The 24884-nt window shown below is 38.9% G+C and overlaps 1 protein-coding gene across 5 annotated transcripts in view; it reads right to left on the bottom strand.

The window, feature by feature from the left end:
• The window catches only part of NELL2 (neural EGFL like 2), a 431246-nt gene that overhangs the window by 336416 nt on the left and 69946 nt on the right, over positions 1-24884 (bottom strand). For 2 of the 5 annotated variants that reach the window (XM_065932164.1, XM_065932166.1), the window contains 2 exons: positions 16443-16528; positions 15845-15973 (listed from right to left, as the gene is read on the bottom strand). In XM_065932164.1, the coding sequence (XP_065788236.1) occupies positions 15845-15973; positions 16443-16497 (184 nt within the window). In that variant the 5' untranslated portion in view covers positions 16498-16528. Of the gene's footprint in view, positions 1-15844; positions 15974-16442; positions 16529-16920; positions 16980-17241; positions 17422-24884 lie in introns of those variants that run through there. The other 3 variants (XM_065932167.1, XM_065932165.1, XM_065932163.1) reach the window with 3 other exon arrangements.

Genomic DNA, 24884 nt, shown 5'->3' with positions numbered 1-24884 from the left:
CAGAATTAAACTATAGCTCCAAAGATACAGTGCTTTTAAAATCAAAATGCAAAAAAGTTTCATGGGTCTCTCCAGAGAATGGAATAGTGGCTGACTAACATTTATCATAAACCCAGTCCTCCTACAGAGGGAGGATATGCCATACGCAAGATGGCCTATTTCAGCTCCAAATGTTGGCAGCATAACGTGTCAGTGAGACCCAGTTCCAGAGCCAGCACTACCCAGGTCTTTTCACGCATCACATACTGACAGCTGAATCTGTTTGTGCGTCGTCTGCCATATCTTATTCTCCTTCAATACGTACAATGCCACAAGACGGATTTTGCCCTTCAAAAACATTTGATCTTTGCTTTCACTCCATTCTACTTTCTGTAATTAAAAATAAGTCCTTCTGCCACAAGAACGAAAAACATTTATTACAGACTTCCCATCATCCTCTCTCATATTTTTAGAGATTTATTTTACGAATCCTCTCCATTTAATCCACTAGAACCTAAATGCAATCACTGTCCAATGGTCATCAATATCAACAAAGCATTTGATTTACTTTTTTTTTTTTTTTGAATAGAGAGCCTTGAACCTGAAATGCATTATCTCAGTTTAACAATACAAATGTTTCCTTCCATGGAGTCACATCTCAATGCACACTGTTGGAGAAAAACAGCAAATTTTATTTTCCTTACCTACTTCTCCTAAGACACCGTGGAAAGAAAATGAAGCCTCCGATATCTCCCAGTAATATATATTTGCTGCACAGTTATACAACTTCAGAAAGTCTAAAAATTTATAGAGTTAGGTCTGTATTTGCCCCTCTTTTCTGTGTTTTTCCCACAAGAGAAAAGCTTTGCAATATACAGATGGCTACAATTTAAACATTCCCTCCAGTTTCTTTATGAGGCAGCTCGGACAGTGAGTGTTTACTTAAAATCCGACTTTTACTTGTCTGATGCCTGTGAAATTAATTAACATCAATCCCAGAAAGTTTTAGAAACAAGACTAAGCCCACAACTTTCCACAACATATCTGGCCTTTCCCCAAACTTTGCCCTCCAACTTCACTAATTTGCTGACCAAAATAACAAAAGTAATCGTCATTAAATAGGTAGGTTCTCTCCCACTCAACAGTTTCCTGCTTGGTCAATGATTCACAGAGTCAACACTCATTTTTCTCCATTAGTCTCTGAAACAGATTCTAATTTGGAAGTGTGTTATCAAAGAACAACTTAAATTACACTATTTTCGCCAGAAATGCAGCTCAGTTATTAAAAAGTGGACCCTAGCAGCAAAGGGATGAAATGGACCAGGAGATGCTTTGTTGTAGAGGGAGGTCTACGATAAGGATAATGAAATTTTTGCAGCAACTTGAAAAAAATTGACCTCTGCATCATAATCAGTGTTTTCAAGGTGAGTGGCAATAAATACACATCTATTCTGTGTTTTCATCCCCTTTATAGGTCTGATTTTTTGGAAATTCCCATACTTCATCTTCACACTCCAACTCAAGTGCTTATAACCAGTTCATTTCAACCTCAAAGAACTCTTAATTTTTACCCATAATTGCCTATGAAAATCATAATTTAAAACAATGCCCTATCTTTGCAGGATTATTGTTCACCATAGAAATTAGTGATGGACTTCAAGAAGGATTTGGTAAGGGTTATGGTAAAAGCAAATTACATTTGAGTTTGAAGTGTTAAAAGTCCAATTAAAATGAGCTCCAATTTCTGAACCTTGAATTTTAAGTTAAAGAAATTTGGTAAAGTCATGCCTGTGTGTTTTCTTTTAGAATAATAATAAATCAGAAGTGTCCTAAAACTCCCAACAAGTCCAAGTGTGGATTCTTTGGTCTCAAATTTGGATGAAACAATTCCACTTTTGAGACACCTCAAAGCATCTCTCCCTTTTACTTGGGGGTATGATGTTTCTTCTCCTGTAAGAAAAATCTCTGTTTTCTCTTAAAGGGCAAAATCAGAAAGCCTAGAGTCACAGTGCTTTTCTAAGGTGTTTGAATTATCTACTAAGTATCCTATACAAATTCACTCTGAATATCAGAGGATAGGCAGTATAAACAAAAGCAGTAATATTAATATATATTAACCCAACTTTTGAAAATGTCTCAGAGGGAAGAACAAATACATGAATGACAGTACCATAAAATAAGCTGCCTCTCAGGATTACTCATACACTTAAATAAATCTGTATTTATAGTATAACTAGCAATTTCATGAAACGTAGAAAGAAATACCAAAGCATATCAGTGAACGACATGTCCTCCTCCAAAATCGACAGGCTCTCTGGAAACATCCAGGTTCAACATTCAGTTACTAGGAGCATGCCTCTCATTGGTAGCACACAGCAACCATTTTTTTTTTTTAAAACAATCTGTCAGTCTCCAGGAAGAGCTCTGCTCAGTTACAAGTATATGTCAACACACACAACTCAAAGTGAGGATGTTCAGCTACCAATTACTGCTGGAAATTTAAATTAGTTCTAAAAATATAGGTTATGTTCTGCTCTGAAATACTTAATCTATTTGGCACTTTTTCTGGGACATTTAATGGTCCATCAGCACAATGTGTTAGACTATAAGAACATAGAATTAGACACACTGTTTGCCTAGGGGATTCTCCATTTAAATAGACAAGCAAGAAGATTAAAAACTAAACATCATGTATGGAAGAAATAAAGTGGATCACTTTATTAAGAAAGAATATTTATACGATACAAATGAACCTATCTATCTATGAAACAGAAACAGACTCAAAGATGGAAAGAACAGACTCAAAGGGGGGTGCCAGGACAGGGGGGAGGAAGGAGGAATGCACTGGGAGTTTGGGGTTAGCAGACACAAACTATTATATATAGAATGGATAAACAACAAGGTCCGATTGTATAACACAGGGAACTATATTCCACACCTTGTGATAAACCATAATGGAAAGGATATTGAACTTAACTGAATCACTTAGATGTATAGCGGAATTAACAGAGCAGTGTAAATCAACTGTATGTCAATTTTTAAAAAGAAGGAATACTTATAAGAGAGATACACAATGCAGAGCACAATAGTAAATGACAAGATCTCGCTCAGTAGCAAACTTCAGAGTATTAGAACAATTCAAGATGCTTTTTAAAAGGGAACTGTTTTGAAGAGAGAGTTACAGATTGTTAGAGAGATGAAAAAGAAGATGTCCTGGATACCCGTGGTTACAATAAAAAGAAAAGTTAATTAAAAGAGAAAAGGTAATAATTCACATTCATTTGAAACTAAAGTAACATTAGAAATCATTTAGTCTAGTCCCCAACCTTACCCCATTGAAATATTTTCCTTGATACAGGTCATTTAATCTCTATTTGAGTATTATTAGAAGCATGTTTATTGGATGGATGAACAGATGGATGGATGGACAAATATTGCTTAAAATAAGTCTCTTAATTTTTGAATTTAAATGTTAAAAATGTTTTCCTATGTCAACTCAAAATTTGTCTCTTCCTAACTTTCTTTGCAGATCCTAGTTTTGTCCTCAATAACAGTTCTGTAAAGTATAAGATGTATGAGAGCCACAAATGTGAGTCACATAAATAAATTTGTTTCTATTAGCTGCACTAAAAAAGTAAAAGAAGCACATCATTTTAATTTTAGTAATATATCTATTTAATCAAAATATTATTTCAACATATAATCAATATTAAAATATTGAGATTTTATAGATTGCCTTCAGAACTCAAAGTATATTTTGATACTTCCACTGCATCTCAGTCTGTAACAGACACATTTCAAGTACTTATGAGCCACAAGTGGCCAGTGTCTGCTCTACTGGACAGCTTAGACAGTGGTTCACAAATCTGGCTGAACATTAGAATCACAGGAAGCTTTTTGAAAACGTAGATCCCTAGGATTCAACCCCAGAGATACAAACTTAGTTTAGGAAGGTCTGAGAGTACTTCTAACAAGGTAATTAATTAACCACTGATCATCAGACTAATACTTAGGAATCACTGCTCTGGAACAGTACAAAATAAAACTCAGATCTCCCATATATGACTAGCCTTCAAATATCTAAAATATAGGTCATATCTACACTGTCTTTTATTCTCCAGGCTAAAATTTTTGCTCCAGAACAGCACAAAATAAATCTAAGTCCTCCCTTACATGACAACCCTTCAAATATCTAAAATACAGGGTCACATCTACAGTCTTTAACTCTCCGGCTAAAATTCCCAAGCTCTTTCATCTGTTCCTCATCTGACATGGCTTCCAAACCTCTCAACTCTCTGGTTGCTGTCCTCTCGGTAGGACTCCAGTTTGGTTGATTTACAGTAGTGGAGGAGCACCACAGCACAGATAACCCAAATCAATCCTGTCTTGGAAATCTTTCTTAGTGTGTTCATATGAATATGAGTGTCTCTGCTAAATGGTGAATTCACAACATATTAAACTAAAACTGGAAACTCACATTGTCAAGAAGTATTCATGACGTTCAGCTTCTTCACCACGCTGCTGTTTTCCCTGTGGCACACTTCATCTTGGGATGGAGAAGAGCCATCTCAGAAAAATTCAGATCTAAGTTAGGCAAAACTAGCTTTTTCAATTCATCTCAAACCTCTTGCCTTTTCTTATGACTGGAGAATGAAGTGTTTTGATTTAGTAGAAGAGCTCTTCAGCCTTCTTTAAAGTTACATAAATATAAAACATAAAAACATCACACAAAAACAACCAGATCTGTCATGACCAAATGGACTCAATTCAACGCTCCAAATATTCACTTACTGATGGTTTACTGAGCACATTGTGTTTGCCACCACAATAGGTCAGGAGGCCACAAGAAGGAACGAGGTAGAGTTCCAAGCCTCATTAAATTGCAGACTAGTCAGCAAGACAAGGAGACTCATGTGACAAATATTTATGGAGTTCCTACTATATGGTAGACACTTGACTGATCTATTAGTGAATAAAACATTCCCAAAGCCCAGCTCTTATGAAGCTTACTCTTTAGAGGGAAGAGGGAGAATAAACAATTAATATGATAATTGAATTATTCATCATTCTAGATGATAAATGTTATGAAAACTAACAGATCTGACTAAAATATATCAAGAATATTTATGGGGTAGAAGACAAGTTGAAATTTTACTCAGCATTCAGAGTAGGCCTTATTAACAAATTGATAGTTGATAAAATATTTGAAAAAAGGGGGAAAACATGTAGATATCCAGGAGAGTAGGATTCCAAGCAGAATAAACAGCCAGTGCAAAGGCCCTGAGTCATGAGAGTGCCAGGCCTGTTTAAGGAACATCAAGGAGGCCATCAGAGTTAAAGCCAAGAGCAAGGGGGAGAACAGCAGGCCAGAGAGTAACGGGGCAGGGTAGGAGTGTTCATACAGGTCTTTGTAGGGCATAATAAGAACTTTATCTTTGAGTGAAGTAGAGAACTATTAAATGTTTGGAGTAAAGCAGTGACATGATGTGAATTAGGTTCTGAAAGGATCATTCTAGCAACTGTGTTGAAAACGGAATGAAAGGGAGCAAAAGTGTAAATGGGAAGACCACTTAGGAGGCTACTACAATCACCCAGGTGAGAGGAGGCGATGGTGTGGACCAGGGAAGTAGTAGCAAGGAAAATAGAAGTGGTCTGAGTTTTTACATTAAGGAAAAAAACCTAGCTATAATACAGTGAGGTGGTTGTTTTAGTAGAGAAAGCTAAGACAGCACAGAAGAAACAACAGTTTCACCAAAGGAAAGATTAGTAGCTTAGCTGAGTCCTGAAAAATATGTAAAAGTTCACCAGGAAAAAGAAAGAGGAAGAGCCATCCAGAGAAGGGAACTGGCAGAGTTGTTAGTGACCAGGAAAAATATAGGGCATGATCCTTCCCCTGGGGAACTTATTGTCTCAACAAGGAAACAAGACAGTAAATTACTTAAGATCAGAGTCCCAGTGACACTGGAATGAAAATTAGCAGAGAGATTATGGAGAGAAACAATCATCCCAACAAGATATGTTCAAGAGAAGTCAAAGACGTAGCCGGAAATGTAGGGAAAGTGACTCTAATACATAAAAGACCCACAGGGCCAGCCAAGGGTCCTGCCAACATTACACTGGCCCTGCAACCTCCATTCAAGGTTCCACAGAACCTTATCCTCTATCACCAGCTCCCACCAACAGACGAAATTTGTACTTTGCCAAGGAAGGTCAAGGTTACCCAGACAGAGACAGATAAAAAAACTGGGTTGTTTCTCAGAACTTCTAATGCTTCTCTCCACTATACTGTGACTCAAAATCTATATACGACTCAGTTCAGTTCAAGTCAGTCACTCAGTTGTGTCCAACTCTTTGAGACCCCAAGGACTGCAGCATGCCAGGCTTCCCTGTCCATTACCAACTCCCGGAGCCTACTCAAACTCATGTCCATAGCATCAGTGATGCCATCCAACCATCTTATCCTCTGTATATATGAGACTAAAGATCTAAGCTAGACTTTTAACACACTTAAAAAGCAATGTGTGTTGGGGTGACTATAGAGGAACTATATTCTGAATCTGCTTTTGTTGATTTACTCTATGCCCCACCCCCACTTCTGAAAAGTGTACAACAATACTCCTTCCCCTACAAATGGACCCATTGTTTTCATCTTTCTACCCAAATTGGCAAGTCCTCTTCACCCCCAATAAACCCCAAACAGAAAAAAAAGAACAGGAGCTGCTGCAGCGCCAGTTTCTCCCCCACTCCAGTTTACCTTCACGTTTATCCCCACATCACACGGCAAATCACCTTACCCTCGTTCCTACACAAAACCCAGCTTTCCTACCAGGGAGCCCCTAAAACAATCCAAGGGAGATTGCTCTGCTGCTAAGCTGATTCCAAAATAAAAGCAATACATGAGTATTGAATTTTTGGTAAATGCCATGCACAGCTTTATTGATATAGTTTACACATCAACTCTAAGAAATAGTACCATCATTATCTCAATTGAAATAGAGATAAGTAGCAAGTTAAAGTTTACACTAGTAACAAAGGAACCGAGATTTGAATTTGAGATATCTAGCTCTGGAGTCTATGTTCCTGACTACTAAAAACTACTACAGCATATCAATATGAACTTGGAATTGCCTCCATAATTTCTTCCCTTTGCTAGACAAGCAAAGTGTGACTTTCTGAGCACTGATTGGTTGTCTTTCTTCTAAGTTTTTCCTTTGAAGGGAGAGCCATGTGGTTGTCTGGGCTCCCTATCCCTTCCCAGAATGAAGACTGTCAGGAGGGTTCCATCAAGAACAACTCAGCAAATACTTGTCCAAGTGCCCATGTCCAGCTCCTGGCAGCAGCCTTAATGAGAAAGGGAAGAGTAGGGCTTTTCTTCCCATCAGCTCTCTCACTGATTCTTTTTAATTACGGTAGTGCACATATGAGTTTCAATAAATGTGATGCAAAAGTTACCATAACAAAAATATCCCCCAATAAGCCATTTGCTTATAAAATGTTTCCACATATGATTGGCACCTATCTCTTCAATGTCAATTCTAAACTGAAGCCTAGCAAAAGATGAAAAGTTTCATAAAGTCAGTAAAAACAATGTAAGAGAAATGCTTACATGACTCAAAGGCACTAGCTTTGGATGACCTGACACAGATAGATAAATTTTTAACATGAAAAATAAAAATTTGACCAAAATAATAAATACCTCAAACTGAAAGATTTCTCATTAGAAGGTTAAGAGACAGTCCTTAGGTATTTTTGCAAAAATAAGCAAACAAACAAAACACACAAAAACCCAACACTTGACTTTATTCTATTTGTTCTTATAATTGGCTCATAGTTAAATGATTATCTACCTGTCATCAACTATAGACTAGGACAAATAATTTTCAGAGTTCTACCTTCTTTATGCTACAGTTCCAAATTTTCTTTTTCACTATTTACAATTAAATTTTAGTTCCTGCTTTACCTCCTGTACTAATTTATATAGGCATCTTTCTTCCTCTGCTATACTTTATGAATTCTTTATACATAGTAGCAATGAAATAAATATTTGTTCAGTTGAATTAATGAATTAATTAAGTTGAAAATCAATAGGAGACACATCACACCTTAATAAGGCCTTAATATCTATTACCTAAGTTATCAGTTACCATATTGACAGATAATTATTTGAATTACAGACAGAAAATAACCCCCAAAAAATAGGTGTCTGCAAGAATGGGGTCTGGAACCAGCACGAGGTGAAGGAGCCAGTGGGAGATGGAATAAAGCCAAAAAAAATGCCCTCCACTTCAGCTATTTTTGAAGATGCACACCACAAGCCTGGTTGCCCAGTGGTTAGGGCTCCATGCTCCCATTGCAGGGGCATGGGATCAATCCCTGGTCAGGGAACTAGGATCCCATAAGCCGTGCGGACTGTAGCCCACCAGGATCCTCTGCCATGGGGATTCTGGCTCAGCCAAAAAAAAAGAAAAGATAATTGACCTGTCAAAGTCTGTCAAGATTGCTCCAGCTCCTCCCAAGTTAGCATCCTACAGAGATCCCTGGCACTTTCAATAGGAAACTCTAGTTATTCTTGTAGGCCATAGTTCTGAGGACCGCACTCACAGTCTCACCGGGGGCCAAACACCATGCTAAGTGCTATCGATTCTACTCCCAAAATATGCATGCTTTCTATTTCCCCTCTCAACCTCTGGATTAACCTGTTATGGGGAGGAAGGATAAATTTTTGAAAAAGAAATTAAAAAAAAAAAACACCCATCACTTCATTTTACTGTTTGTTCTGAGAATGAACTCATAATTAAATGATGGAGAGAATCCCTTAAAGACTAATAATTTAGTATAAAGACTCTGACTTTATATTTAAACTTCTAAGTCCCAAACAACTAAGTTAACTGTAATTGGCTACTTCAAATTTCCAGTCATTGCACAAATATATTATCATGACTAGATGAAGGCAGGCCCAAAAGAAAGTTTAATTCAGATACAAAATAAATGTTTAACATATACATCACTTTCCTATTGCTGCTGTAACAAATCCCCACAAATCTAATGGCTAAATCAATGCAAATTTATTATGTCACAGTTTTAGAGGTTCAGAAGTCCAAAATGAATCTCACTAGGCTAAAACCGAGGTGTCTGTGAGGCTATGTTCCTCCTGGAGGTTCTAGGGGAAAATCCATTTCCTTGCTTTTTGTAGCTTCTAGAAACTGCCCACATTCCTCGGCTTATGGCCACATTCCAACTTCAAAGTCAGCAATGGTCAATCAAGTCTTTCTCACATTGCATCACACTGACTGTTCTACCTCCCTCCTCCATATTTAAAAGAGTGTCATGGCCGTGGCCCAGGGTATTGTCCTGGGGGGAACCACCTCTAGGACCCAGAGGGCAACCCCCTGAGTGGTTACATGAGGCTCACCCAGATAATCCAGGAAAATGCCCATATCTTAAAGTCCACTGATTATGAACCTTCATTCCTTTGGCAACCTTAATCCCTCCATGTAACACAACATATTCACATGTTCTAAGGATCTAGTACATAGATAGTTGGAGGATCATTATCCAGCCTACCACCATCTGTCCTTTAGAAGGATAACCTGTCCATCCCTAATGAAACCACATTTACTCTATCCCCAAACCCCCAAAAGACTCAGTCAAGCCTTTAGAATATCAACTCAAAGCTTAAAATCTGGTCTAAATCTTACCAATTCACAAGCTCCAAATCTCACCATCTAAATCAGGTGAAAATGAGGCTTTGGATATCATCCATTCTGAGACACAATTCCTATCATCTGTGAAACTGCAAAACTCAAGAAACAAGTTATCTCCTCCCAAAATTCAGTGGTGGGATTGACATGGGATAACAGTTATTGACATTTCAATTCAAAATGGGAGAAAATGCAAGTTAAAAAATTTAGACACCAGACGCATGCAATTTTGAAATCCAGCCAGGTAAACTGGATCTGGTTTCAAGGTCTGAGAATAATCCTCTGGGCTATAAGTTTTGTCTTTGGGGTCTCACTTCTGCCCATGAAAGGTAGCACATGTTTACAGCTGAGCAGTTTAATCAGCCTATATTTAGTTGTAGAATTTAGGGGGTCCAACAACCTTCTTTCAATACATCCTCTCACTTCCCCTTTCAGGCCTGGAGTGTTACTGCTGGTATGATCTTCTTAAGAACCTTGTGTGTCTCCCATATATGTCATTGAGATTTACTCCAACAGACAAGAGGTTCCTCCACAAATACCTCTTGGATAGATTCATCTCTATTACGGGCTTCCTCTGAGATGTGTGAGGGAATTCATGTCACATGTTCACTTTCTTTAAAGAGCCCTCTTTGGAACTGAATACTCTGGCTTTACTTCTGAGGCACTACCAAGATGTTTTTAGGTCACACCATCAGCTTTCTTTCCAAAAAAGGCTTTCCTGCCAGCCAATCTCCTAATTTCAGCATATTTTGCAATCTGGATAGGCGAAGAATTTCTCAGATGTAAAGTTCTGGTTCCTTTTTGCTTAACAATTCTTCCCTCAATCTATCTTTCTCCTTTCACATTTTACTACAAGCAGTAAGAGAAAGCCAGGCTGCACCTCTGCATATATATTATCTCAGCTAAATATCTAAATTCGTGTTTACAAGTTTGACTTTCCACATAACGGCAGGGCAGAATTCAGCTCAGATTTCTGCCACTATCTAACAAGGATATCCTTTCCTCTAGTTTTCAGTAATGTGTTCCTGGTCTCTGAGCCCTCACTAGCATTGCCTTTATTGCCCATATCTCTACAGTCTGTTCATGACAGTTCAGGTATTCTCTGAGATGATTTGGGTTTTCTCTACCATGTTCTTCCATCTTTTTCTGAGCCCTGACTAGTAGAACCACCAACATCCCTATTTCTACGAACAGTCTATTCAAGGGTATCTAGCCTTTGTTTTTATCATGCTTCTCAAAATTCTTCCAGCATGTGCCTATTGCACAATTTCAAAGCCACTTCCACGGTTTTATTTCTTCCAGCATCGCCCACTTCCATTTATCAAAACCTGTGTTAGTTTCCTATTGCTGTTGTAGCAAATCACCACAAACTTAGTGGCTTAAATCAACACCAATTCATTATCTCACATTTCTGGAGGTCAGAAGTACAAACGGAATCTTACTGGACTAACATCAAGGTGTCAGTTGTGCCGTAATCCTTCTGAACACACTGAATGAAAATCTGCTTTCTTACATTTTCCAAATTCTGGAGACTGCCTACATTCCTTTGCTTGTGGCCCACTTTTATCTTCAAAGCCAGCAATGTCCAGGTCTAGTCATTCTTCTTTGCCTCACTCTGACACTGGCTATTCTAGCTTCTACTTTCGCATTTAAAGGACCTTTGTGATTACACGAGGCCTACCTAGATCATCCAAGAAAATTTCCTTATCTTAAGAGCAACAGATTTGCAAACTTAATTCCCCCTTGACAAGTAAACACAACATATAATCAGGTTCCTAGCATATGAACATCTCTGAGGGACTATTATTAACCCTGCCACAATATATATTGCATAAGGCTAAACTTTCAATTCTTCTGTATAAATATGATGTACCATGTAACCTGATCCATGCTATCTTCATCTGCTCCATTTCATATCACAATGCTTAGGTTTCCACCACTCTGGGTAAATGCACTATGCTCATTCGAGGAAAAGATCTTTGCTCATGTTGTTTTCTTTGCCCGTGTTAGTCCTTCTTTCTGAATCCCCACAGCTACTCTTCCCCAGCCTACTCTTAGGTATCCTTTGGCTATCAGCTTAAGTGATTCTTCTTCAAAGAGCTTCCCTGATCCTGCAACTCCCTAAACAAGATGTAGATTCTCTTACATCCTTAGTTTTTCTTCATATCATTTATCTTAATAGTGATTAAATTATTATCTGTGTAATTGTTTGTTTAATGACTACTTTGAAGGCATTATGAAAGTTCTAACTTCATTTGTTATATGCCTAATACCTAGCAGAACAGTAACTGCACAAAAAATTCTTCATAACAACATTAATTTTATAATTGAGGGTACTGAAGCTCATAGAAATTAACTTTATGACAGAAACACAAATAATGAAATTCCACTTGTTCTATCTGGTTTTTAAGCCCGTCTCTCAGCCACTGTGCTATTCTATTCTAATGGGGCACCAATGATCACTGTAAGTTCACAGATACTCTCTGATCGTCACTGAAGGTCAAATATTCACTGCCACTCACTTTCCTTATGCAGTTCCTACTGCCTCGTCAAGTCAATGACCCACCACCAAATGTCCAATTTCATTCTTATTTTCAAAGACTGTCATAAGGATAGACTTGGGAATTCTTTTTTCCTTTAAAATATTAAAGTTCTTTAAAAATAATTACTAAAAAATTTATTTTTCAAATTACCAAATCAGGGGCTTTTATCTTACCTACTTCTCTTGTGGATATTAATAGTATTATAAAAATCTGTGGACACCCCAGAAGAAATTTTATTAAACCAAAGAGGAAATGATCTAGTTTGGGAACACAGCCAGGGCAAATATTAAAACCAAAGATCTGAAAGTCATGCTAGAAAGTCCTAGAACTATCCTTCTGTACACTCTTATTCTTGGTCTCTTGTGCACAAAGAGGAAAGATCATTACTGTGATCATTATCTTAAAGAATACTCCCTCGACTTTAAACAAGGTTGGTAGAATTTTATTTATAATTGTACTAGCCTTCAACATTTCAGAATTCTTCAGCATCCAGTCCTCCATTTGTTAAAAACATATTTTTGTGGCTTAGTCAGATTACAGCTAGAAATACATGGAAGATCTTGATACAGATTCTAAATTGTTGCCTGTTCACTTGTTTCTTTTGAAAATTATTATCACTGGCACAGATCAAAAGCCACATGTATCAATGGGTGATCTAAATTAGTATCTTATTACTTCAATTTCTAAAACAATTATAAACCAAATATCAACAACAAAACAACTTTTGTATAAACATCAGATATAACTTTGAAACACATTTCTCTTTGTTTTGTTATATATATAATAAGTATTATTATTAAATAATAGTAGATTCATATTGCATGATAATTTATAAAAAAGTATTTAGATTTGAAAAGTACCAAATTACAAGCATCTTAAAAACCAATAAAGGGAAGAATGAAGTAACCAAAATATTAGGTCATTGGGAAATTATATGCTGAGATTTCTTTAAAGACAAGAGACAAAAGACAATATGACTACAGAACAAAACTGATGGTTCAAAAATCTCTCCCATCTATTTAGAGCACAAACTAACTTATCTGCTAGGTTTATGTGAAATCTGAGAGCATCTCACAGGTTTTATAATGTGTTACTATTCCTGCTATGACATTTTACAAACTATACAAAAATATCTGCAGCACCCTCAATTCACTATAAAACAAATCCATAAATTCTTTAGAGGTTGAAAGCTTTTGTCTTTCTAAAACTCATGAAATCCCAGTGAAGCAACAGGAGTCAGAACTGACTTCTTAACAACAGTTTCCACGTTCTAATTGCAGAGAACAGAACTTTCCAAGGTAATACAGAACTATCAAGCAGGCTCAAACACCCACCTGCTGTCAATTTTAAATTCTCAATCTGAGAATAAGAGAAATCATTAGAGCATAATAAACACATTAGTAACATAAACCTACAGAGAATATGTGCATGTGTGCAAGCTCACTCAGTCCTGTCAGACTCTTTGCAACCTCATGGCCTGTAGCCCGCCAGTCTCCTCTGTCTGTGGAATTTTCCAGGCAAATATACTGGAGTGGGTTGCCATTGCCCACTCCAGGAGATCTTCCCAACCCAGGGATCAAACCCATAGCAGGCAGATCCTTTCCCACTGTGCTACCTGGAAAGCCCCCATCCAGTAGAAAAAACTTGCTGATTGAATGGCTATATGAAATAAGGTTGATAATTAGACAAGAAATAAAACTTTGCATCTCCAAATCTCTTAAAACCTTGCTTCTTGGGCATTTAATCTTTCTAAATATTGGTCTTGATACCAACATAGAAACAAAAGCAGTTCATCAGTGTTCACGGATACATAGTAACTACAGACAACTCATTTGCAACACAGTGCCTATCTTGAACAACGGACAATTTAAATAAAAATGAACACTAAACATTTCTTTTTAAAATTAACCAGAAAAAGATATTGGTGCCTTCTATTTCCGAGAAATTGTCTAGCATTAGAACATAAAATGCACAGTCCTGAAGGTTTCTATTTCTGACAGCTCAGACACTCTTCAGAGAAAGCCAAGAAGAACACCAATATAATTTAAAGGACCTTTGGAAATTTTAAGGACACTTCAATGCCATTTATTTATTAGGAGCTTTAGCTTCCATAAAGCTTTCCGGTTACTCAGTTTGACAGTCCTGAAATAATTCTGTTTCCAGTTCACAGGGATTGAAAAATTGGAGATTGAAAAAAAAAAAAAGAAAGGAGAAGAAAAAAAAAGGAGTTTAACCCTAATGACACCTTTATTCCACTCTGTGAATTTTGCTGACAGTCTAATCTTATTTCCTTTATTAGATTTGGTCATTGTTTTTAAAGGATTCAATATCAAAGTCACACACACACACTCCCCACCAAAGAAAAAAGAAAGATCTTTAAGTAAATAAAATATTATCACAAATATGTCATAATAAAAACATTTAGTGGGTGCACCATAATTAAAAGAGAAAATTACATTTAACATATTGTAAGAGTAAACTTGTTTTAAATAAATGCAACACAGGTCAGTTTCCTCCTTTTCCAACTGTAAGCTTTGGTGTTACTGTCCATGGTGACACATACTGGCTATATTGAGCAACAACACCTCTACAGCAAAACTCAAGTTTTATTTTATGCCTATTTCTTGGGGGTAATTTTGCTGAAGTTTTATTTTGCATATCCAACTCTTTATTAATTATGAGTTGCCGTTTTTTGAAGGCACAGCACCAAAATCACAAAAGAAAAATCTGGGAGGGGGTCGGTCTATCACATATGTTAAACCAAAGTCCATTTCTCTTTTGCCTTCATCTGTATTTCACCATATGGGAAACTACTCTTTCTGTATGTGTTTAGCTACCTTTTAGAATAGTCATGTTACAGTATCTCCCCAAAACCAAGAAACCTTCAAAAGTGTTGGTGAATCAACACTGAAGACTTGATTCATTGGAGTTTGCTTCTGACTACCTAATACAGGTAAATTTAAATGCAGACACGTGCATAGCCAGTCCACTGACTTCAACAAAAACGTTTTAAAATCCTGAGTACACAATTAACGGTGAGACAGAATACTGTAAAAGAATATTATTTCTTTTCTCTTGTTATCGATGGAGAAGAATAGTTATCTTTCAATGAGGAATCTTAAATATATTGTTTGTGACATACAGTGCTTAAAACTATTGAAATATTTAATTTTCCCACAAAGCTACCCACATAAAGAAATTCGTCCACAACTGAGGACCATTGTACCTGAAACTTTCAGAGAGCAATGTTTTAACTAAGATTAAGCTACCCTATTTCCTACCTAAATCAATTTCACCCAGATGAGGTGTTTGGTATAATTCATTGTTCCCCAGATTCCAGAATCAACCATCTGCCATCGGAGTTTCTACACAGTAATTAAGGAACTATCCATTAGACTGGCAAGAGTACAAAGTAAGGAAGAGGAGGGGGTGGGAGAAGTGTGAAACAAGCCACTTAAAAAGAGGTGGAAGATATGTGTATTTCACACTGACCCCTCCTCGTCTCAGCTCAGATACTGTCATCCATGAGGCAGAACAGAAGTTAGGCGGAGCGGCCAGGCCAGCTCCTCCCGGGGTTATCCGAACTGGAACCGCGCTGGGGACTAAGCAGGCTCCTCATACCTTGAAAGAGAAAGGCTTTCGTCCCATTGTGCAGCCCGGGGACCTGGCGCACTCCGATCGTGGACTCCCCAAGTTCTAACTCCGTTAAGACGTCAATCTGCAGGGAGGGGTCCACACCAAGACCCCAAACTGGTGGGAGTGGGTAAGGGAGGAGAAAAGAAAGAAAAAGCTCCATCAGAATGCAAGCCTCTTCTTTCAGGGCAGCAAAGAACAGCGTCTTCGAGACAGTATAGGAAACTGACGGAGAGGCGACTCCCTCCGCCGCCGCGGAGAGCCTTACCTGAGATCAGCAGCCCAGCTTTAAATAGCGGAGCACCCAGTCCCATTTCCGTGACCTACTTTAAACCCTGCTCGGTGCAAAGTTCCCCTCGGCCCTCAGACCCTAGACCTGGGCTGTGACCCGCCCTGCGGTCTCCAAGACAAGCACAGGGACAAAAAAAAAAAAAAAAAAAAATCCAAATCCAAACCCACCCCCGACTCCGAGCTTCCCACTCCAGACCTACTTCAGGTGGAGGGAAAGCGAGGCGTCCCCAGGCAGCTGGGGCTGCCCCGAGGTGGGAGCCATCCCCTCTCCCGCCCCAGCTCTGCGGCCACTCACCTGCTCCGAGACCGAAGAGCAAACAGAACGTTCTCAGTAAGACCCGAGACTCCATGGTGCCGATCTGCTCAGTCCATCGTCTCCCTCTTTAAAAATAAAAATCGAAGAGGTTCTTGGAATCAAGCGGGAAAAAAAATATTGTTTGTCTTTCCTGCCGCTGGCTTGGATTTACTGATTAGTAAGATTAGTACGATTTGGTTGCTAAGAAAAAAAAGGGAGGACCCCCCCAGGCACGTGAAGAACTTAGACCCTCCAATGCGCACATCATTCCCACACGCAGAGCCCAGGCGGCGGGCGCGGGTTGGGACGGGGCCCGGAGGGAGGGGCCGGCCTCGCCGGGGGCTGCTCCGCCGGGAAATTAGCTCTTGGGCCGAATCAAAGCGGCCGAAGGAGCACACTCCCGGAGGAAAGGAGGCCGCCCCAAGAAAGCCGGGTCTGGGGCGGCCCCGCACCCGCCCGCCTTCCCCGCCGCCCGAACCTGTTGTAAAGGCAGAGACAATGGAGAGAGCGCCGGGAGACGCGCGGAGAGACTGCTCCTGGGCGAGGGAGGGGCGGGTCGGGGAGGCGGGGAGAGGAGGAGAAGGGAGGGAGTCCGAGGGCGAGGCCCGGCGCCCCGCGTCCCTCTCCCACGCGGGCTTCGCGGGCTTCTCGGGCCCCGAGCCCCGTCCAGCGGACCCCGGAGCCGCGACAGCCTCCGCCGCGTCCTCCCTCTCTCGCCGATCCCGGCTACGCTCAGCTCCTTCGGGATCGAAAGATCTTATTTCAAGGTGCTAAGTTGATGGGCGGTCTTTGCTCTCACCCCTCAATTTTGGGCGCGTGTCTAGAAAGACAGACGGGGAAAGAGAAAGGACCACCCAACTGCAGAAGGCGAGGCTAGCTGGAGACGCGCTCGCCCGCCCTTTAGGCAAAGAAGGGAAGCGCAGCCCCGCGGACGAGCGAGGGGAACCCCTCTCGGAGGCTTGCGGAGGGAGACTACTAAGGCAGCCGGACTCCCGCGGTGGGGCTGGAAGTAGGCAGAAACGGGCGGAGACTGGTGGCGAGCCTGGGAAGCCCTGGGAGCTCCGGCGGAGAGGTTCCCTGCCCGGGGCGGGGCGCTGGAGAGCTTCCCCGCGCGGAGAGGGCAGGGGCGAACTCAGCCGGGAACTGCTGGACAGCTCCGGGACCTCGCGCGCCCCCTGCCAAACGCAGCGCCCAGCCGGCTCCGGCTCCCCGGGACAAGCACACAGCACGGGGCACGGGCAGCAAAGCAGGGCGCTTGCCTGTGCCAAAAAGAAGAGAAAAATGATAGATCGATAGGTAGATCGAGGTTCCTTTAAATTTCGAGGTAAATTTTGAATAATGACATTGAAGTCCCATACTGAGGAAGTTGCAAAAGCGATTAAAATGTTAATCTATACAAAAAGGTCAATTGAGTTTCTTCATTTTCCATCCAAACAAGTAGACTCTGAATTCTCGAAAGGAGCCTACACAGTTAGTTACCAAAATACCTACTGGGTAGAGGTTCCAGCAGGGCAATAAATACTCTATTATACTACAATAGGCGGAGGGCAGAGCAAGCCACTGCAGTATTCTTGCCTGGAGAACTCTATGGACAGAAGAGCCTGGTGGGTTACAGTCCGTGGGGTCGCACAGAGTTGCACGTGGCTGAAGCAACTTAGTAGCATACTATAACAGGATGAGTGGGACATATTTAGCTCTGTCCTTGGAATTTTTAAGGGAGAAATATCAGAATCTGGAAGTTTTTCCAAAATAAGTTTAAATGATCTTTCCTTATCAGTTTTTTTTTATTTGATTCTATTTCTAATTTTGCAAACTTTTGAGAAGTAGATCCGTACTTAAATGTGATGAAGTACTGTTTTATGTAACTTAACTTGCAAAACTACACAAAATGAAATTAACGTAACTGAATTGAATTAATTCAAAGGAAATCATTCACCAGGAAATTAAAGATCTTTCTATAGCAGTACAACCAAAGTAATGAATTTTAACAAGTATTTACAAAAGTGACATTAAAAACTGAAAGATAAGAGGAAAAATCAAATATACATATACACACATATTTAGAGGAACCAGAGATCAAATTGCCAACATCCACTGGATCATCAAAAAAGCAAGAGAGTTCCAGAAAAACATCTATTTCTGCTTTATTGACTATGCCAAAGCCTTTGACTGTGTGGATTGCAATAAACTGTGGAAAATTCTGAAGGAGATGGGAATACCAGACCACCTGACCTGCCTCTTGAGAAACCTGTATGCAGGTCAGGAAGCAACAGTTAGAACTGGACACTTTACAACAGACTGGTTCCAAATCAGGAAAGGAGTACGTCAAGGCTGTATATTGTCACCCTGCTTATTCAACTTATATGAAGAGCACATCATGAGAAACACTGGGCTGGAAGAAGCACAAGCTGGAATCAAGACTGCCAGGAGAAATATCAATAACCTCAGATATGCAGATGACACCACCCTTATGGCAGAAAGTGAAGAACTAAAGAGACTCTTGATGAAAGTGAAAGAGGAGAGTGAAAAAGTTGGCTTAAAGCGCAACATTCAGAAAACTAAGATCATGGCATCTGGTCCCATCACTTCATGGCAAATAGACAGGGAAACAGTGAAAACAGTGTCAGACTTTATTTTTCTGGGCTCCAAAATCACTGCAGATGGTGATTGCAGCCATGAAATTAAAAGACGCTTGCTCCTTGTAAGGAAAGTTATGACCAACCTAGACATCATATTAAAAAGCAGAGACATTACTTTGCCAACAAAGGTCTGTCTAGTCAAGGCTATGGTTTTCCCAGTAGTCATGTATGGATGTGAGAGTTGGACTATAAAGAAAGCTGAACATCAAAGAATTGATGCTTTTGAACTGTGGTGTTGGAGAAGACTCTTGGGAATTCCATGGACTGCAAGGAGAGCCAACCAGTTCATCCTAAAGCAGATCAGTCCTGGGTTTCACTGGAATGACTGATGTTGAAGCTGAAATTCCAATACTTTGGCCACCTGATGCAGAAAGCTGACTCATTTGAAAAGACCCTGATGCTGGGAGGGATTGGGGGCAGGAGGAGAAGGGGACGACAGAGGATGAGATGGTTGGATGGCATCACCGACTCAATGGACATGGGTTTGGGTAGACTCCGACAGTTGGTGATGGACAGGGAGGCCTGGCGTGATGCAATTCATGGGGTCACAAAGAGTCAGACAATACTGAGCAACTGAACTGAACTGAACACACACACAAAGGAACACAATATTGCCAATACCTTGAATTTAGCCCAGCGAAATCCATTTTAGACTTCTAAACTACAGAAATGTAAGATACTAAATTTCTGTTGCTTTAATCACTAAATTTGTGGTGATTTGTTTCAGCATTCAGAGAAAACTAATATAAATAATAACCACATAAAGTTTAGTCACAATGGTAGCCTCTACAAACCCTGTATTCATAAATACATCTCAAAGCTAAATAGAATTTCCAAGAATTTTTTATACACAGATGAACTTTAAATTAAAAAAGAAAGAAAAAATTCCCAGATGCCAGGGAAAAACACAGATAGCTGAAAACTGGCTGAAAAAGAACTGACTCAGGCAATGATTAGCAGAGGGTAGGACACAGGGTTTCAGAAGCAGTACAGACCTCAAGACAATGGAGTAGAACTTTATCATCCACATGAGAACTAGAATCAGTGAATTATGGCCAAAGCCAGAAGAGGTATAAAGATGCTACTGATCCTTTCAATAAGAATAGGGAGATTTGAAGTATTATATTGTGTGTGTGTGTGTATATATATATATATATTTTGCATATTGACACACATATTTTGCATATTGACCCAAGAACAAGAAGGTTTGCCAGCTGCATATGACCATAGATGGAAAACAAAGTCATCTATCAGTTCAGTTCAGTACAGTTGCTCAGTCATGTCCGACTCTTTGTGACCCCATGGACTGCAGGATGCCAGACTTCCCTGTTCATCACAAACTCCCAGGGCTTGCTCAAACTCATGTCCATCAAGTCAGTGGTACTATCCAACCATCTCATCCTCTGTCATCCCCTTCTCCTCCTGCCTTCAATCTTTCCCAGCATCAAGGTCTTTTCAAATGAGTCAGTTCTTCGCATCAGATGGCCAAAATTACAGAGTTTCAGCTTCAGCATCAGTCCTTCCAATGAATATTCAGCACTGATTTCCTTCAGGATGGACTGGTTGGAACTCCTTGCAGTTCACGGAACTCTCAAGAGTCTTCTCCAACACCACAATTCAAAAGTATCAATTCTTTGGCGCTCAGCTTTCTTTATAGTCCAACTCTCACATCCATACATGACTACAAGAAAAACGATAGTTCTGACTAGACGAACCTTTGTCAGTAATGTCTCTGCTTTTTAATATGCTGTCTCGGTTTGTCATAGCTTTTCTTACAAGGAGTAAGAATCTTTTAATTTCATGGCTACAGTCTTCAGACAGTGACTTTGGAGCCCAAGAAAATAAAGTCTGTCACTGTTTCTATTGCTTCCCCATCTATTTGCCATGAAGTGATGAAACTGGATGCCATTATCTTCATTTTTTGAATGTTGAGTTTTAAGCCAGCTTTCTCACTCTCCTCTTTCACATTCATCAAGAGGCTCTTTAGTTCCTCTTCGCTTTCTGCCATAAGGGTGGTGTCATCTGCATATCTGAGGTTATGGATATTTCTCCTGGCAATCTTGATTCTAGCTTGTGTTTCACCCAGTCCAGCATTTCACGTGATGTACTCTCCATATAAGTTAAATAAGAAAGGTAACAATATACTTGTATATTGACATAAGCCTTGACATTTCCTTTCCCAATTTGGAACCAGTCCATTGTTCCATGTCTGGTCTAACTATAAAAAATGTCAAATCTCAAGCCTTGACATGAGCACTAAATTACATCTTCACTGGTATAAGAAATTCTAAAATCAAAAATTAGAATAAAACCCCCAGCATGTCCTGAAGAAGCAAATGTAAGAATTCTATTAGGGGAGCTTCCACAACTTCTGGCATATAAGAGAAAAACTTCTAATGAAGATATAAGCACAAAATAATAACAATTAATAAATTGCATTGAAGTAAAATTCCATGAAAATCAGTCAGGAGGCAAACACATGTGAAAAAAGAGAATTAGTATCTCATGAACTCAGTGTATCAGAAAAGCATAATCAATAGTACTAAAAAATATATTTTAAATGATTAGAGTTTTTTTACACATAGAAAAAAATAATGAAGGTGCAGAAGTATATGAGTTATTATTAGGCAGATTTCAAAGGAAACCAAATAGAACTTCTAGAAATAAAGTGAAAGTGTCAATTGTTCAATCATGTCCAACTCTTTGTGATCTCATGGACTGTAATCTCCCAAGTTCCTCTGTCCATGAAATTCTCTAGGCAAGAATACTGGAGTGGGTAGCTGTTCCCTTCTCCAAGGGATCTTCCCGACCAAGGAATCAAACTCAGGTCTCCAGAACTGCAGGGCATTCTTTACCATCTGAGCCCCCAGGGAAGCCCTCTAGAAATAAACATATATTTTAAAAATTACATTTTTAAAAGCATTGGCTACAAAAAGCAGCAGATAAAATAAAGATCGAAATTAGGATGGAAAACGTAGGAATAAAAAATGAGATCTGAAGATATTATTGAAAACCTGGCAAGAATGATAAGAAGATGGAAAACATGAAGAATGTTATGATTAGAAGATCCAACACACAGTTACTCAGAGACGTAAAATAAGAGACTATAGAAAATGAAAGTAGATGGTGTCACTGGAAATATTTAAACAAATAAGAGTGAAAAGCTTTGACAAATTAAAGTATGCATGAGAATCTAACCCTAGGTGAGATGGAAAAAAAGCACACCTCACCCTTTCTCTCCCAGGTTTGATACCAAACCTGGTATGGCTGGAGTATTTGAACGTGTAGAGTATATGAGGACTCTGAAAATTAGGCAGTAGCAGGCAAGCTGAGAAAGAAGACCAGAGTTTGAAGTACCACCACAGTGCCAGTGAGTACTTCTAAGAAATATACCATCACTCAAGTCACAGACTGCCTCTGGGTGATACACACATGAGATAAAACTGAATATACTATTACGTCTTTGAAATCTCTCCAAGAAGGCTAGTCAAAACTCACAGTCTAAATCTGACAAGGCCAATTGCCTGCTCTAAAAAAAAAAAAAAGTGACGTGCTCTATAGTACTTAAAATTCATAGTACTTAACAATATTCAAATGTTCAGGATATAATCTGAAATTATTTGGCATATGAAAAATGAAGGAAACTTCAACTTATATGGGAAAAATAAAATCAACATTTACCAATGCCAAGATGACATAGATGTTGGAATTATCTGAAAAAGACATTTAAAAACCTATTTTAAAATACTCCATAAAATAAAGGCAAACAAATGAAAAGATAGAAAGTGGCAGCAAATAAATAGAAGAGATTAAAAAAGAACAAAGTGGAAATTTTAGAACTGGAAAGTATTAAACCAAAATTTAAAAACTCATTAGAATGGGCTCAGTAACAGAATGAAGATGACAGAGGAAAGAGTCAGTGAGCTTAAATATAGATCAGATGAAATGATCCAACCAGAATAACAGAAATAAGTTTTTTTGTTTGGTTGATTTTTGGTTTTGGTTGTTTTGTTTGTTTGCATTTAAGTGAATACAGAATATAGAAACAGGAACCTGAGACAAAATAACCTTAATGTTATCAGGGTCCCAGAAGAAGGGAAAGAGTTCAATAGCAAAAAAAGGAATATTTCAAGAAATAATGGCCTAACACTTCTTGAATTCGCAAAAAGACATAAACAAGAGATTCAGGGAGCAGGGTGAATTCCAAATGCAAAGGAATCCATGACTAATCATATCATAATCAAACTGCTGAAAACAATAGAAATACAAAACTATCACAAAGAAAAAATTTTGAAAGCAACAAGAGAAAAATGACATATTACTTACAAGGAAGCAACAATTTGAATGAATGCAGGCTTCTCATCAGAAACCATGCAGGCCAGAAAGAAGGGAATAACATGTTTTAAAGTGTGCAAAGAATTCTATATCTGGTGAAAATATCCTTCAGGAATAAAAACAAAGGGAAAGCATTCTCAGTCTAAGAAAATCTATAAGAACTGATTGCCAACAAACCTGTTCTAAGAGAGTGCTAAAGGAAGTCCTTCAGACAGAAAGAAATGATAATAGAAAGATAACTGGCATATCAGGAAAGAAGAAATAGCAATAGAAATGGTAAATATCTGGGTAAATATAACAGATTATTCTTCTCTTCAATCTTATAAAATATATTTGATGGTGTTATTAGTTTTCTACTGCTGCTATAGCAAATTACCACAAACTAGTGCCTTAAAATAATACAATTATGATCTTACAGTACAGTAGATCATAAATCTAACACTAGTCACCAGGCTAAGTTCAAAGCATTGACAAGGCTCTATCCCTCTCTACAAGAGAATCCATTTCTGCATCTTTCAGCTTTTAGAGAGTCTCTGCATTCCTTGGCTCATTGGCCTCTTCGCCTATCCTCAAAGCCAGAAACAGTGGGCTAAGTCCTTCACACAGTACATTCTCTCTGATTCTCTGACTACAGTTCAGAAAGGTCCTTAATTTCTAAATATTTAATATGATGACACTGGGGCTATTTCATAATCTAAGATAATTTTTCACATGAAGGCTCTTTATCGCATGCACAAAGTTCCCTTTCCATATTCCTGGATTCCAGTGATTAAAGCGTGGACATCCTTGGGAAGTCATTCTTCTGGCTACGATAATGACTGAAAGAAAAATTTTAAAGTTCTCCAAAGTGATTTCAGTGTGCGTATATTTAATATGCAAGACAATCACAACATAAAAAGATGAAGAAAAAGGGACCACTGCAGTGGAAAAGTCTCCATATTTCAACTGAAGTGGTAACATAAGTCTAAGTTGACACTGAAAAGGTAAGTATGCATATTGTATTCTCCAGAACACTGAAAGCTCAGCTGGTAAAGAATCTGCCTGCAATGCAGGAAACCTGGATTCCATCCCTGGGTTGGGAAGATCCACTGGAGAAGGGAATGGTTACACAATTCAGTATTCTAGCCTGGAGAATTCCATGGACTGTATAGTCCATGGGGTCACAAAGAGTCGGACACAACTGAGCGACTTTCACACTCATACATAAAAAGAGATATAGTTTAAAGATACAAGATTTAAAAATGAAATATTAAAAACATTCAGATAACTTGAAAGAAGACAGGAAAAGGATTAAGTGAAGAACAGATAAATGAAGCAACAAACAGAAAAGAAATAATCTAGAAAATCAAAATCCAAACATATACACATTGTGCTAAATGGACTAAAAGCGTAACAATTAAAAGACCAAGATTGTCAAAATGGACTTGAAAAATGTGCCCCAACTATTGGCTGTTACAAGATACTTAAT

This window comes from Muntiacus reevesi, chromosome 4, assembly GCF_963930625.1.
Source record: "Muntiacus reevesi chromosome 4, mMunRee1.1, whole genome shotgun sequence".
Taxonomy (NCBI): Eukaryota; Metazoa; Chordata; class Mammalia; order Artiodactyla; family Cervidae; genus Muntiacus; species Muntiacus reevesi.
Note: the sequence above shows the minus strand (reverse complement) of the source record. Positions and strands in the feature narration are given on the sequence as shown.